Genomic DNA, 16,821 nt, shown 5'->3' on the forward strand with positions numbered 1-16,821 from the left:
AATTGGATCTCATGGCTTCTTGGCAGAGTGGTCGAGGTCAAGGAACCCTCAGGCTGTATTGATAGACGCTCTGACGGTACCTTGGAATTTCAGTCTCGCATACCTATTTCCTCCGTTTGCTCTTCTACCTAGAGTCATTGCTCGAATCAAGCAGGAGAGGGTGTCGGTGATCCTCCTTACACTGGCGTGGCCTCGCAGGATTTGGTATGCAGACCTGGTGGACATGTCATCTCTTCCACCTTGGAGACTTCCTTTGAGGAAGGACCTTCTACTTCAAGGACCCTTCTTTCATCCAAATCTAGTTTCTCTGAATCTTACTGCTTGAAGATTGAACACTTAATTTTATCCAAGCGGGGATTTTCACAATCGGTCATTGAGACCATGATTCAGGCTCGTAAATCTGTGGTTAGGAAGATTTACCATAAGATATGGCGTAAATATCTATTCTGGTGTGAATCCAAGGGCTACTCTTTGAGTAGAGTTCGGATTCCTAGAATTCTGTCCTTTCTCCAAGAAGGTTTGGGGAAGGGATTATCGTTAAGTTCCCTAAAGGATCTATTTTGTTACATTAACGTCTGGCGGACTTCCCAGACGTACAATCGTTTTGTCAAGATCAGGCCTGTATTCAAACCAGTTAATCCTCCTTGGAGTCTTAATTTAGTTCTTAAAGTTCATCAAGGGGCTTAAGTTATCTTGGAAAGTTTTGTTTCTTGTCGCTATTTCTTCTGGTCGTAGAGTTTCAGAGCTCTCGGTATTACAGTATGAATCTCCTTACCTTATTTTTTAATTGGATAGGGTGGTTTTACGTACTAAATTAGGGTTTCTCCTTAAAGTAGTTTCAGACCGCAACATTAATCAGGAGATTGTTGTTACTTCCATGTGTCCTAATCATTCTGCTCAGGAGGAATGGTTTCTACACAATCTGGACGTGTTACGTGCACTAAAATTCTATTTACAGGCGACTAAGGATTTTCTTCATCCTTCTGTTTAACGTAAGGGACAGAAAGCTACGGCTCTCTTTCTTTGTGGCTGAAGAGTATCATTTGCTTTGCTTATGAGGGAAGGGAGGAGCTATATATACAGCTCTGCTGTGGTGCTCTTTGCCTCCTCCAGCTGATCAGGAGGCGATATCCCATAAGTAAGAATGAAATCCGTGGACTCGTCATATCTTGTAAAAGAAAGACCTTTATGCTAGTTATTTGGAGCAGGGTGTTTGTATCACACGATCACTGAATAAAAATAAATTGTAGTTCTTTTAAAGGGATAGTGTACTTGGGCAAGCTGCAGATAAGAATTCACTGTATTTAAAGGGGCTGTGCTGGCTCTCCTTGTTTACATAACTTTTCTGTAGCCATTACAGTAGCATTGACATTTTTAGTAAAGCAGCAAATTTAATGTCAAAATAAAGGTAAAGTTGCTATTTATAAACTAGTTTAATATACTACAGTTGGTAAAATGGATCACATTGAACACAATTAGAGCATTTTGCAGCATACTGTCCCTTTTATATTCTTTCTAATAGAAATGTTTAAATATCGTCTCAGTCAAACTCTGCATGCAAGGACACGTGAAAAACACCACATTACCAAAGGCATATTTTTTTAAGAACAACATGTTTGTCTTGTAAATCTATATGCAAAGCAATAAATGCTGTCTGCACATATTTTTTGTTCTCCCTCTAGTCTCTTCTCTCCTCATACCGTATACTCATAAATCGCTTTTTTTACCGTCCTATAGTCTGCCTCTCCCTTTAAAACATAGCTACACATCTAAAATTCATCTAATTTACTTGACCCTTCTATAAGGTACAACACTGTTTTTAGACGCAGATTAAAATGTTTTAGTTAAAAAATAGCCTTTATGGGTATATAGAGTGAATCAATTTTATCTGGCCTCAGCACCAGTATTGTAAAAGTACAATTCCTTTTTTTATATAAATTATTTATTTTAAATAAACCTATCAACCTTTTTGTTTTTTACAGTAGCCGATTTGTTTTTATACCTGGCCCTGAAGACCCTGGCCCTGGTTTCATCTTGCCAAGGTACGCATTTGTATGTAATGTTTTCCTGTTTTACTTCAGACATCATACTTTACACTTTCAGTAGATTTTTAAAAACTCACAAGGTTTGATGGTTGGTTACGATTTCTGTGGTTAAGGATCATAAGTACCTGTTTGCCAATTCTTCAAAATAAGGCACCCACCACTATTTCCTTGGAGGCCGACACATTGTTAAAGGAATCTGGGGACAAAAAATAGCAAAACCATTTAAGTTCTTACCTTTTCTCTGCTGGAACAATCTGTGTTGCTACACCTATAAATGAAATGAGATATATATATATTTATATATATATACAGGTGGCCCTCGTTTTACAACGGTTCAATTTACACTGTTTCAGAATAACAACCTTTTTTTCCAGGCATGTGACTGCTATTGAAAAGCATTGAGAAGCAGTGCATTTCTCCAACATAGGTGTGTCCGGTCCACGGCGTCATCCTTACTTGTGGGATATTCTCTTCCCCAACAGGAAATGGCAAAGAGCCCAGCAAAGCTGGTCACATGATCCCTCCTAGGCTCCGCCTACCCCAGTCATTCTCTTTGCCGTTGTACAGGCAACATCTCCACGGAGATGGCTTAGAGTTTTTTAGTGTTTAACTGTAGTTTTTATTATTCAATCAAGAGTTTGTTATTTTGAAATAGTGCTGGTATGTACTATTTACTCAGAAACAGAAAAGAGATGAAGATTTCTGTTTGTATGAGGAAAATGATTTTAGCAACCGTCACTAAAATCCATGGCTGTTCCACACAGGACTGTTGAGAGCAATTAACTTCAGTTGGGGGAACAGTGAGCAGTCTCTTGCTGCTTGAGGTATGACACATTCTAACAAGACGATGTAATGCTGGAAGCTGTCATTTTCCCTATGGGATCCGGTAAGCCATGTTTATTACGATCGTAAATAAGGGCTTCACAAGGGCTTATTAAGACTGTAGACTTTTTCTGGGCTAAATCGATCATATTTAACACATATTTAGCCTTGAGGAATCATTTAATCTGGGTATTTTTTGTAAAATAATATCGGCAGGCACTGTTTTAGACACTTTATTCTATAGGGGCTTTCCCTAATCATAGTCAGAGCCTCATTTTCGCGCCGGTATGGCGCACTTGTTTTTGAGAACAGCATGGCATGCAGCTGCATGTGTGTGGAGCTCTGATACATAGAAAAGTCTTTCTGAAGGCATCATTTGGTATCGTATTCCCCTTTGGGCTTGGTTGGGTCTCAGTAAAGCAGATTCCAGGGACTGTAAAGGGGTTAAATATAAAAACGGCTCCGGTTCCGTTATTTTAAGGGTTAAAGCTTCCAAATTTGGTGTGCAATACTTTTAAGGTTTTAAGACACTGTGGTGAAAATTTGGTGAATTTTGAACAATTCCTTCATGTTTTTTCGCAATTGCAGTAATAAAGTGTGTTCAGTTTAAAATTTAAAGTGACAGTAACGGTTTTATTTTAAAACGTTTTTTGTACTTGGTTATCAAGTGTATGCCTGTTTAACATGTCTGAACTACCAGATAGACTGTGTTCTGAATGTGGGGAAGCCAGAATTCCTATTCATTTAAATAAATGTGATTTATGTGACAATGACAATGATGCCCAAGATGATTCCTCAAGTGAGGGGAGTAAGCATGGTACTGCATCATTCCCTCCTTCGTCTACACGAGTCTTGCCCACTCAGGAGGCCCCTAGTACATCTAGCGCGCCAATACTCCTTACTATGCAACAATTAACGGCTGTAATGGATAATTCTGTCAAAAACATTTTAGCCAAAATGAACACTTATCAGCGTAAGCGCGACTGCTCTGTTTTAGATACTGAAGAGCATGACGACGCTGATAATAATATTTCTGAAGGGCCCCTAACCCAGTCTGATGGGGCCAGGGAGGTTTTGTCTGAGGGAGAAATTACTGATTCAGGGAACATTTCTCAACAAGCTGAACCTGATGTGATTACATTTTAATTTAAGTTGGAACATCTCCGCATTCTGCTTAAGGAGGTATTATCCACTCTGGATGATTGTGACAAGTTGGTCATCCCAGAGAAACTATGTAAAATGGACAAGTTCCTAGAGGTGCCGGGGCTCCCAGAAGCTTTTCCTATACCCAAGCGGGTGGCGGACATTGTTAATAAAGAATGGGAAAGGCCCGGTATTCCTTTCGTCCCTCCCCCCCATATTTAAAAAATTGTTTCCTGTGGTCGACCCCAGAAAGGACTTATGGCAGACAGTCCCCAAGGTCGAGGGAGCGGTTTCCACTTTAAACAAACGCACCACTATACCCATAGAGGATAGTTGTGCTTTCAAAGATCCTATAGATAAAAAATTAGAAGGTTTGCTTAAAAAGATGTTTGTTCAGCAGGGTTACCTTCTACAACCAATTTCATGCATTGTCCCTGTCGCTACAGCCGCATGTTTCTGGTTCGATGAGCTAATAAAGGCGGTCGATAGTGATTCTCCTCCTTATGAGGAGATTATGGACAGAATCAATGCTCTCAAATTGGCTAATTCTTTCACCCTAGACGCCACTTTGCAATTGGCGAGGTTAGCGGCTAAGAATTCTGGGTTTGCTATTGTGGCGCGCAGAGCGCTTTGGTTAAAATCTTGGTCGGCTGATGCATCTTCCAAGAACAAGCTACTTAACATTCCTTTCAAGGGGAAAACGCTGTTTGGCCCTGACTTGAAAGAGATTATCTCTGATATCACTGGGGGTAAGGGCCACGCCCTTCCTCAGGATCGGCCTTTCAAGGCAAAAAATAAACCTAATTTTCGTCCCTTTCGTAGAAACGGACCAGCCCAAAGTGCTACGTCCTCTAAGCAAGAGGGTAATACTTCTCAAGCCAAGCCAGCTTGGAGACCAATGCATGGCTGGAACAAGGGAAAGCAGGCCAAGAAACCTGCCACTGCTACCAAGACAGCATGAAATGTTGGCCCCCGATCAGGGACCGGATCTGGTGGGGGGCAGACTCTCTCTCTTCGCTCAGGCTTGGGCAAGAGATGTTCTGGATCCTTGGGCGCTAGAAATAGTCTCCCAAGGTTATCTTCTGGAATTCAAGGGACTTCCCCCGAGGGGGAGATTCCACAGGTCTCAGTTGTCTTCAGACCATATAAAAAGACAGGCATTCTTACATTGTGTAGAAGACCTGTTAAAAATGGGAGTGATTCATCCTGTTCCATTAAGAGAACAAGGGATGGGGTTCTACTCCATTCTGTTCATAGTTCCCAAAAAAGAGGGAACGTTCAGACCAATCTTAGATCTCAAGATCTTAAACAAGTTTCTCAAGGTTCCATCGTTCAAGATGGAAACCATTCGAACTATTCTTCCTTCCATCCAGGAAGGTCAATTCATGACCACGGTGGATTTAAAGGATGCGTATCTACATATTCCTATCCACAAGGAACATCATCGGTTCCTAAGGTTCGCATTCCTGGACAAGCATTACCAGTTCGTGGCGCTTCCTTTCGGATTAGCCACTGCTCCAAGGATTTTCACTAAGGTACTAGGGTCCCTTCTAGCGGTGCTAAGACCAAGGGGCATTGCTGTAGTACCTTACTTGGACGACATTCTGATTCAAGCGTCGTCCCTTCCTCAAGCAAAGGCTCACACGGACATTGTCCTGGCCTTTCTCAGATGAACGTGGAAAAGAGTTCTCTATCTCCGTCAACATGGGTTCCCTTCTTGGGAACAATAATAGACTCCTTAGAAATAAGGATTTTTCTGACAGAGGCCAGAAAAACAAAACTTCTAGACTCTTGTCGGATACTTCATTCTGTTCCTCTTCCTTCCATAGCTCAGTGCATGGAAGTGATCGGGTTGATGGTAGCGGCAATGGACATAGTTCCTTTTGCGCGCATTCATCTAAGACCATTACAACTGTGCATGCTCAGTCAGTGGAATGGGGACTATACAGACTTGTCTCCGAAGATACAAGTAAATCAGAGGACCAGAGACTCACTCCGTTGGTGGCTGTCCCTGGACAACCTGTCACAAGGGATGACATTCCGCAGACCAGAGTGGGTCATTGTCACGACCGACGCCAGTCTGATGGGCTGGGGCGCGGTCTGGGGATCCCTGAAAGCTCAGGGTCTTTGGTCTCGGGAAGAATCTCTTCTACTGATAAATACTCTGGAACTGAGAGCGATATTCAATACTCTCAAGGCTTGGCCTCAGCTAGCGAGGGCCAAGTTCATACGGTTTCAATCAGACAACCATCAGGGGGGAACAAGGAGTTCCCTAGCGATGGAAGAAGTGACCAGAATCATTCTATGGGCGGAGTCTCACTCCTGCCACCTGTCTGCTATCCACATCCCAGGAGTGGAAAATTGGGAAGCGGATTTTCTGAGTCGTCAGACATTGCATCCGGGGGAGTGGGAACTCCATCCGGAAATCTTTGCCCAAGTCACTCAGCTGTGGGGCATTCCAGACATGGATCTGATGGCCTCTCGTCAGAACTTCAAAGTTCCTTGCTACGGGTCCAGATCCAGGGATCCCAAGGCGGCTCTAGTGGATGCACTAGTAACACCTTGGACCTTCAAACTAGCTTATGTGTTCCCGCCGTTTCCTCTCATCCCCAGGCTGGTAGCCAGGATCAATCAGGAGAGGGCGTCGGTGATCTTCTTAGCTCCTGCGTGGCCACGCAGGACTTGGTATGCAGATCTGGTGAATATGTCATCGGCTCCACCTTGGAAGCTACCTTTGAGACGAGACCTGCTTGTTCAGGGTCCGTTCGAACATCCGAATCTGGTTTCACTCCAGCTGACTGCTTGGAGATTGAACGCTTGATCTTATCGAAGCGAGGATTCTCAGATTCTGTTATCGATACTCTTGTCCAGGCCAGAAAGCCTGTAACTAGAAAGATTTCCACAAAATTTGGGAAAAATATATCTGTTGGTGTGGATCTAAAGGATTCCCTTGGGACAAGGTTAAGATTCCTAAGATTCTATCCTTCCTTCAAGAAGGATTGGAAAAAGGATTATCTGCAAGTTCCCTGAAGGGACAGATTTCTGCCTTGTCTGTGTTACTTCACAAAAAGCTGGCAGCTGTGCCAGATGTTCAAGCCTTTGTTCAGGCTCTGGTTAGAATTAAGCCTGTTTACAAACCTTTGACTCCTCCTTGGAGTCTCAATTTAGTTCTTTCAGTTCTTCAGGGGGTTCCGTTTGAACCCTTACATTCCGTTGATATTAAGTTATTATCTTGGAAAGTTTTGTTTTTAGTTGCAATTTCTTCTGCTAGAAGAGTTTCAGAATTATCTGCTCTGCAGTGTTCTCCTCCTTATCTGGTGTTCCATGCAGATAAGGTGGTTTTACGTACTAAACCTGGTTTTCTTCCAAAAGTCGTTTCTAACAAAAACATTAACCAGGAGATTATCGTACCTTCTCTGTGTCCGAAACCAGTTTCAAAGAAGGAACGTTTGTTGCACAATTTGGATGTTGTTCGCGCTCTAAAATTCTATTTAGATGCTACAAAGGATTTTAGACAAACATCTTCCTTGTTTGTTGTTTATTCCGGTAAAAGGAGAGGTCAAAAAGCAACTTCTACCTCTCTCTCTTTTTGGATTAAAAGCATCATCAGATTGGCTTACGAGACTGCCGGACGGCAGCCTCCCGAAAGAATCACAGCTCATTCCACTAGAGCTGTGGCTTCCACATGGGCCTTCAAGAACGAGGCTTCTGTTGATCAGATATGTAGGGCAGCGACTTGGTCTTCACTGCACACTTTTACCAAATTTTACAAGTTTGATACTTTTGCTTCTTCTGAGGCTATTTTTGGGAGAAAGGTTTTGCAAGCCGTGGTGCCTTCCATTTAGGTGACCTGATTTGCTCCCTCCCTTCATCCGTGTCCTAAAGCTTTGGTATTGGTTCCCACAAGTAAGGATGACGCCGTGGACCGGACACACCTATGTTGGAGAAAACAGAATTTATGTTTACCTGATAAATTACTTTCTTCTGTTATGTGTGATCAGTCCACGGGTCATCATTACTTCTGGGATATAACTCCTCCCCAACAGGAAATGCAAGAGGATTCACCCAGCAGAGCTGCATACAGCTCCCCCCCTCTACGCCAGTCCCAGTCATTCTCTTGCACCCAACGACTAGATAGGATGTGTGAGAGGACTATGGTGATTATACTTAGTTTTTATGACTTCAATCAAAAGTTTGTTATTTTACAATAGCACCGGAGCGTGTTATTACTTCTCTGGCAGAGTTTGAGGAAGAATCTACCAGAGTTTTTTACTATGATTTTAACCGGAGTAGTTAAGATCATATTGCTGTTCTCGGCCATCTGAGGGAGGTAAAAGCTTCAGATCAGGGGACAGCGGGCAGATGAATCTGCATTGAGGTATGTAGCAGTTTTTATTTTCTGAATGGAATTGATGAGAAAATCCTGCCATACCGTTATGACATGTATGTATACACTTCAGTATTCTGGGGATGGTATTTCACCGGAACTACTCTGTTAAAAGTCACTAATCCTTTTAATAAGTATTTATCATGTTAAACGTTTTTGCTGGAATGTAGAATCGTTTACATTTCTGAGGTACTGAGTGAATAAATATTTGGGCATTATTTTCCACTTGGCAGTTGTTTGGTTTTAATTGTGACAGTTTCGTTTCTCTTCACTGCTGTGTGTGAGGGGGAGGGGCCGTTTTTGGCGATCTTTGCTATGCATCAAAAAATTCCAGTCAGTTACTCTTATATTTCCTGCATGATCCGGTTCATCTCTGACAGATCTCAGGGGTCTTCAAACTTCTTTGGAGGGAGGTAGATTCTCTCAGCAGAGCTGTGAGAATTTTATATTGACTGTGAATAAAAACGTTGCTCTGTAATTTTTATGTCAAATTTAATTATTGTTATTTTTCTAATGGGAACAAACCTTTGCTAAAAGTTGTGTTGTTTTAAAGTTTGATGCTATAACTGTTTTTCAGTTCATTATTTCAACTGTCATTTAATCGTTTAGTACCTCTTTGAGGCACAGTACGTTTTTGCTAAAAAAGATTATAACCAAGTTGCAAGTTTATTGCTAGTGTGTTAAACATGTCTGACTCAGAGGAAGATATCTGTGTCATTTGTTCCAATGCCAAGGTGGAGCCCAATAGAAATTTATGTACTAACTGTATTGATGCTACTTTAAATAAAAGTCAATCTGTACAATTTGAACAAATTTCACCAAACAGCGAGGGGAGAGTTATGCCGACTAACTCGCCTCACGCGGCAGTACCTGCATCTCCCGCCCGGGAGGTGCGTGATATTATGGCGCCTAGTACATCTGGGCGGCCATTACAGATAACATTACAAGATATGGCTACTGTTATGACTGAAGTTTTGTCTAAATTACCAGAACTAAGAGGCAAGCGTGATCACTCTGGGGTGAGAACAGAGTGCGCTGACAATACTAGGGCCATGTCTGATACTGCGTCACAGCTTGCAGAGCATGAGGACGGAGAGCTTCATTCTGTAGGTGACGGTTCTGATCCAAACAGATTGGATTCAGATATTTCAAATTTTAAATTTAAATTGGAGAACCTCCGTGTATTACTAGGGGAGGTCTTAGCAGCTCTCAATGATTGTAACACCGTTGCAATACCAGAGAAACTGTGTAGGTTGGATAAATACTTTGCGGTACCGGCGAGTACTGACGTTTTTCCTATACCTAAGAGACTAACTGAAATTGTTACTAAGGAGTGGGATAGACCCGGTGTGCCGTTCTCACCCCCTCCAATATTTAGAAAGATGTTTCCAATAGACACCACCACTCGGGACTTATGGCAAACAGTCCCTAAGGTGGAGGGAGCAGTTTCTACTTTAGCTAAGCGTACCACTATCCCGGTGGAGGATAGCTGTGCTTTTTCAGATCCAATGGATAAAAAATTAGAGGGTTACCTTAAGAAAATGTTTGTTCAACAAGGTTTTATATTGCAACCCCTTGCATGTATCGCGCCGATTACGGCTGCGGCAGCATTTTGGATTGAGTCTCTGGAAGAGAACCTTAGTTCATCTACGCTAGACGACATTACGGACAGGCTTAGAGTCCTTAAACTAGCTAATTCATTCATTTCGGAGGCCGTAGTACATTTAACCAAACTTACGGCTAAGAACTCAGGATTCGCCATACAGGCACGTAGGGCGCTGTGGCTAAAATCCTGGTCAGCTGATGTTACTTCTAAGTCCAAATTACTTAATATACCTTTCAAGGGGCAGTCTTTATTTGGGCCCGGTTTGAAAGAAATTATCGCTGACATTACAGGAGGTAAGGGCCACGCCCTACCTCAAGACAAAGCCAAAGCTAAGGCTAGACAGTCTAATTTTCGTCCCTTTCGGAATTTCAAAACAGGAGCAGCATCAACCTCCACTGCACCAAAACAGGAGGGAGCTGTTGCTCGTTACAGGCAAGGCTGGAAGCCTAACCAGTCCTGGAACAAGAGCAAGCAGGCCAGGAAACCTGCTGCTGCCCCAAAGACAGCATGAACCGAGAGCCCCCGATCCGGGACCGGATCTAGTGGGGGGCAGACTTTCTCTCTTCGCCCAGGCCTGGGCAAGAGATGTTCAGGATCCCTGGGCGCTAGAGATCATATCTCAGGGATACCTTCTAGACTTCAAATTATCTCCCCCAAGAGGGAGATTTCATCTGTCAAGGTTGTCAACAAACCAGATAAAGAAAGAAGCGTTTCTACGCTGTGTACAAGATCTGTTATTAATGGGAGTGATCCATCCGGTTCCGCGGTCGGAACAAGGACAAGGGTTCTACTCAAACCTGTTTGTGGTTCCCAAAAAAGAGGGAACTTTCAGGCCAATCTTAGATTTAAAGATTCTAAACAAATTCCTAAGAGTTCCATCGTTCAAAATGGAAACTATTCGGACAATCTTACCCATGATCCAAAAGGGTCAGTACATGACCACAGTGGATTTAAAAGATGCTTACCTTCACATACCGATTCACAAAGATCATCACCGGTATCTAAGGTTTGCCTTCTTAGACAGGCACTACCAGTTTGTAGCTCTTCCATTCGGATTGGCTACGGCTCCAAGAATCTTCACAAAGGTTCTGGGTGCCCTTCTGGCGGTACTAAGACCGCGAGGGATTTCGGTAGCTCCGTACCTAGACGACATTCTAATACAAGCTTCAAGCTTTCAAACTGCCAAGTCTCATACAGAGTTAGTTCTGGCATTTCTAAGGTCGCATGGATGGAAAGTGAACGAAAAGAAGAGTTCTCTTTTTCCTCTCACAAGAGTTCCATTCTTGGGGACTCTTATAGATTCTGTAGAAATGAAGATTTACCTGACAGAAGACAGGTTAACAAAGCTTCAAAATGCATGCCGTGTCCTTCATTCCATTCAACACCCGTCAGTAGCTCAATGCATGGAGGTGATCGGCTTAATGGTAGCGGCAATGGACATAGTACCTTTTGCACGCCTACACCTCAGACCGCTGCAATTGTGCATGCTAAGTCAGTGGAATGGGGATTACTCAGATTTGTCCCCTACTCTGAATCTGAATCAAGAGACCAGAAATTCTCTTCTATGGTGGCTTTATCGGCCACACCTGTCCAGGGGGATGCCATTCAGCAGGCCAGACTGGACAATTGTAACAACAGACGCCAGCCTACTAGGTTGGGGCGCTGTCTGGAATTCTCTGAAGGCTCAGGGACTATGGAATCAGGAGGAGAGTCTCCTTCCAATAAACATCCTGGAATTGAGAGCAGTTCTCAATGCCCTTCTGGCTTGGCCCCAATTAACAACTCGGGGGTTCATCAGGTTTCAGTCGGACAACATCACGACTGTAGCTTACATCAACCATCAGGGAGGGACAAGAAGCTCCCTAGCAATGATGGAAGTATCAAAGATAATTCGCTGGGCAGAGTCTCACTCTTGCCACCTGTCAGCAATCCACATCCCGGGAGTGGAGAACTGGGAGGCGGATTTCTTGAGTCGCCAGACTTTTCATCCGGGGGAGTGGGAACTTCATCCGGAGGTCTTTGCCCAAATACTTCGACGTTGGGGCAAACCAGAGATAGATCTCATGGCGTCTCGCCAGAACGCCAAACTTCCTCTCTACGGGTCCAGATCCAGGGATCCGGGAGCGGTTCTGATAGATGCTTTGACAGCACCTTGGAACTTCGGGATGGCTTATGTGTTTCCACCCTTCCCGCTGCTTCCTCGATTGATTGCCAAAATCAAACAGGAGAGAGCATCAGTGATTCTAATAGCGCCTGCATGGCCACGCAGGACTTGGTATGCAGATCTAGTGGACATGTCATCCTGTCCGCCTTGGTCTCTACCTCTAAGACAGGACCTTCTGATACAGGGTCCATTCAAACATCAAAATCTAACTTCTCTGAAGCTGACTGCTTGGAAATTGAACGCTTGATTTTATCAAAACGTGGTTTTTCTGAGTCGGTTATTGATACCCTGATACAGGCTAGGAAGCCTGTTACCAGAAGGATTTACCATAAAATATGGCGTAAATACCTATACTGGTGCGAATCCAAAGGTTACTCCTGGAGTAAGGTTAGGATCGCTAGGATATTGTCCTTTCTACAAGAAGGTTTAGAAAAGGGTTTATCAGCTAGTTCATTAAAGGGACAGATTTCAGCTCTGTCCATCTTGTTACACAGGCGTCTGTCAGAAAATCCAGACGTCCAGGCCTTTTGTCAGGCTTTAGCTAGGATCAAGCCTGTGTTTAAAGCTGTTGCTCCGCCATGGAGTTTAAACTTAGTTCTTAACGTTTACAGGGTGTTCCGTTTGAACCCCTTCATTCCATTGATATAAAATTGTTATCTTGGAAAGTTCTGTTTTTAATGGCTATTTCCTCGGCTCGAAGAGTCTCTGAGTTATCAGCCTTACATTGTGATTCTCCTTATCTGATTTTTCACTCAGACAAGGTAGTTCTGCGTACTAAACCTGGGTTCTTACCTAAGGTAGTCACTAACAGGAATATCAATCAAGAGATTGTTGTTCCATCCTTGTGTCCAAATCCTTCTTCAAAGAAGGAACGTCTTCTACACAATCTGGATGTAGTTCGTGCCCTCAAGTTCTACTTGCAGGCAACTAAAGATTTTCGCCAAACTTCTTCCCTGTTTGTCGTTTATTCTGGACAGAGGAGAGGTCAAAAAGCTTCTGCTACCTCTCTCTCTTTTTGGCTTCGTAGCATAATACGTTTAGCCTATGAGACTGCTGGACAGCAGCCTCCTGAAAGAATTACAGCTCACTCCACTAGAGCTGTGGCTTCCACTTGGGCCTTTAAGAATGAGGCCTCTGTTGAACAGATTTGCAAGGCTGCAACTTGGTCTTCGCTTCATACTTTTTCCAAATTTTACAAATTTGACACTTTTGCTTCTTCGGAGGCTATTTTTGGGAGAAAGGTTCTTCAGGCAGTGGTTCCTTCTGTATAATGAGCCTGCCTATCCCTCCCGTCATCCGTGTACTTTTGCTTTGGTATTGGTATCCCAGAAGTAATGATGACCCGTGGACTGATCACACATAACAGAAGAAAACATAATTTATGCTTACCTGATAAATTCCTTTCTTCTGTTGTGTGATCAGTCCACGGCCCGCCCTGTTTTAAGGCAGGTAAATATCTTTTAAATTATACTCCAGTCGCCACTTCACCCTTGGTTACTCCTTTTTCGTTGATTCTTGGTCGAATGACTGGGACTGGCGTAGAGGGGGGGAGCTGTATGCAGCTCTGCTGGGTGAATCCTCTTGCATTTCCTGTTGGGGAGGAGTTATATCCCAGAAGTAATGATGACCCGTGGACTGATCACACAACAGAAGAAAGGAATTTATCAGGTAAGCATAAATTATGTTTTCTCCAACGGTGTGTCCGGTCCACGGCCCGCCCTGGTTTTTTTAATCAGGTCTGATAATTTATTTTCTTTAACTACAGTCACCACGGTACCATATGGTTTCTCCTATGCAAATATTCCTCCTTAACGTCGGTCGAATGACTGGGGTAGGCGGAGCCTAGGAGGGATCATGTGACCAGCTTTGCTGGGCTCTTTGCCATTTCCTGTTGGGGAAGAGAATATCCCACAAGTAAGGATGACGCCGTGGACCGGACACACCGTTGGAGAAAGTAATTTATCAGGTAAACATAAATTCTGTTTTATTAAAATAGCCAGTAGGTGGAGCTGTCCGCTTGTGTTGCAGCAAAGCCAAGCAAGCTGAAATTAATCAGTTTAACCAGACCTGAGCTATCAAGCAGATTTCAAAAGAACAAGATCTTCCTGTCTATAAATCAGTCCAGATTGGAATGCATAGAAATAACTGTTTGCAGAAAAATGCAAGTGAAGTCTGTGTTGTGTGATTATTTTATTAGGTTTATAATGCTGTTTAGCAAATGTTTTTGTTCATTTAACTTAGTTTATTTATATATTCTGTGTTATGTGATTATTTTATTAGGTTTATAATGTTGTTTAGCATTTAAAGTCTTAATTTCAAAGCTTTAAAAATAATGTATTAGGTGTTACTTATGACAATTTTGAGAGGGGCCTGGAACCTAACTCCCTCACTTCCCATTGACTTACATTATAAACTGGGTTTCAATTTACAAGGGTTTCAATTTACAACCATTCCTTCTGGAACCTAACCCCAGCGTAAACTGAGGGCTACCTGTGTGTGTATATATATATATATATATATATATATATATCATTACAAATCTCAGAGGCTTACATGATTATTAGGTTAGTCACATATGTATAAGGTACAACACTGTTTTTAACGATCTTTTGTAATTTGTTGCGTGCTGTTTTCAGCTATTTATGTAACCTACTATGGGAACTCTAAATAAGCAACGTGTCTGTTAGTTTGTTTTTTTGCTGGTTTCTTTGGTGTGTGTATCTTTTTTTTGTTTTGTTTTTTAGATGGTTTACACAATTGTTCCAAAATTCACTGGTCATAGGAGTTACACTTGTAGTGTGAGATGGGTTTTATACAGTGGAAGTAAAATTCAAAGAAGGAAACCAGTCAGGAGGGGGGAAAAATTAAACTATTAAACCCCAGTTGCTTTTTTTTTGTCCCTGTTGCTTTTTAGAGAGGTCTGTAACCTAGGTTTTGTTCAAAATGCAGCTAATTGCTGGTTAAGGTATAATTTGCTGCATTTTAAAAATTGCTTTTCTTTCATGTAATTGGCAAGAGTCCATGAGCCTAGTGACGTATGGGATATACAATCCTACCAGGAGGGGCAAAGTTTCCCAAACCTCAAATGCCTATAAATACACCCCTCACCACACCCACAATTCAGTTTTACAAACTTTGCCTCTTATGGAGGTGGTTCCTTATATGGACGATATCTTGGTACTAGCTCAGTCTTTACATTCTGCAGAATCTCACACGAATCAACTAGTGTGGTTAATTCAAAGACATGGTTGGAGGATCAATTTAGCAAAAAGTTTTTTGATTCCTCAGACAAGGGTCACCTTTTTAGGTTTCCAGATAGATTCAGTGTCCATGACTCTAACAGACAAGAGACGATTTAAAATTCAGTAGCTTTGTGCATGGAAGTTTTAGGTCTCATGACTGCAGCATCGGATCGATCCCCTTTGCTCATTTTCATATGAGACCCCTCCAGCTTTGTATGCCTAACCAATGGTGCAGGGATTATACAAAGATATCACAATTAATATCCTTAAATCCCAATGTTCGACTCTCTCTGACTTGGTGGTTAGATCACCATCTTATAGTTCAAGGGGCCTCTTTTGTTCGTCCAACCTGGACTGTGATCACAACAGATGCAAGTCTTTCAGGTTGGTGAGCTGTCTGGGGATCTCTGACAGCACAAGGGGTTTGGAAATCTCAAGATGCGAGGTTACCAATCAATATTTTAGAACTCAGTGCTATTTTCAGGGCTCTTCAAGTTTGGCCTCTGTTGAAAAGAGAGCCGTTCATTTGTTTTCAGACAGACAATATCACAACTGTGGCATATGTCAATCATCAGGGTGGGACTCGCAGTCCCCAAGCTATGAAAGAAGTATCTTAGATACTTGCTTGGGCGGAACCCAGCTCCTGTCTAATTTCTGTGGTTCATATCCCAGGTATAGACAATTGGGAAGCGGATTATCTCAGCCGTCAGACTTTACATCCGGGGGAGTGGTCGCTCCATCCAGATGTGTTTTCTCGGATTGTTCAGATGTGGGGTCTTCCAGAAATAGATCTGATGGCTTCCCATCTAAACAAGAAGCTACCTAGGGATCCTCAGGCGGAAGCAGTGGATGCGTTAGCAGTTCCTTGTTGTTACCAACCTGCTTACCAACCTGCTTATATCTTCCCGCCTCTGGTTCTTCCAAGAGTGATTTCCAAGATCATCATGGAACAATCATTTGTGTTGCTGGTAGCTCCAGCATGGCCTCACAGGTTTTGGTATGCGGATCTTGTTCGGATGTCCAGTTGCCAACCTTGGCCACTTCCATTAAGGCCAGACCTTCTGTCTCAAGGTCTGTTTTTCCATCAGGATCTTAAATTATTAAATTTGAAGGTATGGAAATTGAACGCCTAGTGCTTAGTCATAGAGGTTTCTCTGACCCAGTGATTAATACTATGTTACAGGCTCGTAAATCTGTTTCTAGGAAGATTTATTATTGAGTTTGGAAGACTTATATTTCATGGTGTTCTTCTCATGAATTCTCCTGGCATTCTTTTAGAATTCCTATAATTTTACAGTTTCTTCAGGATGGTTTGGATAAGGGTTTGTCTGCAAGTTCCTTGAAGGGACAAATCTCTGCTCTTTCTGTTTTATTTCACAGAAAGATTGCTAAACTTCCTGATATTCACTGTT

General features: G+C 42.6%; 1 protein-coding gene across 1 annotated transcript in view; it reads left to right on the forward strand.

Moving 5' to 3' along the window:
• The window catches only part of POLE2 (DNA polymerase epsilon 2, accessory subunit), a gene marked incomplete in the record, with an annotated part of 205,906 nt that overhangs the window by 119,314 nt on the left and 69,771 nt on the right, over positions 1 to 16,821 (forward strand). The window contains 1 exon segment of the mRNA XM_053697663.1: positions 1,983 to 2,042. Coding sequence (XP_053553638.1) covers positions 1,983 to 2,042 — 60 coding nt within the window.

This window comes from Bombina bombina, chromosome 1 (assembly GCF_027579735.1).
Source record: "Bombina bombina isolate aBomBom1 chromosome 1, aBomBom1.pri, whole genome shotgun sequence".
Lineage (NCBI taxonomy): Eukaryota > Metazoa > Chordata > Amphibia > Anura > Bombinatoridae > Bombina > Bombina bombina.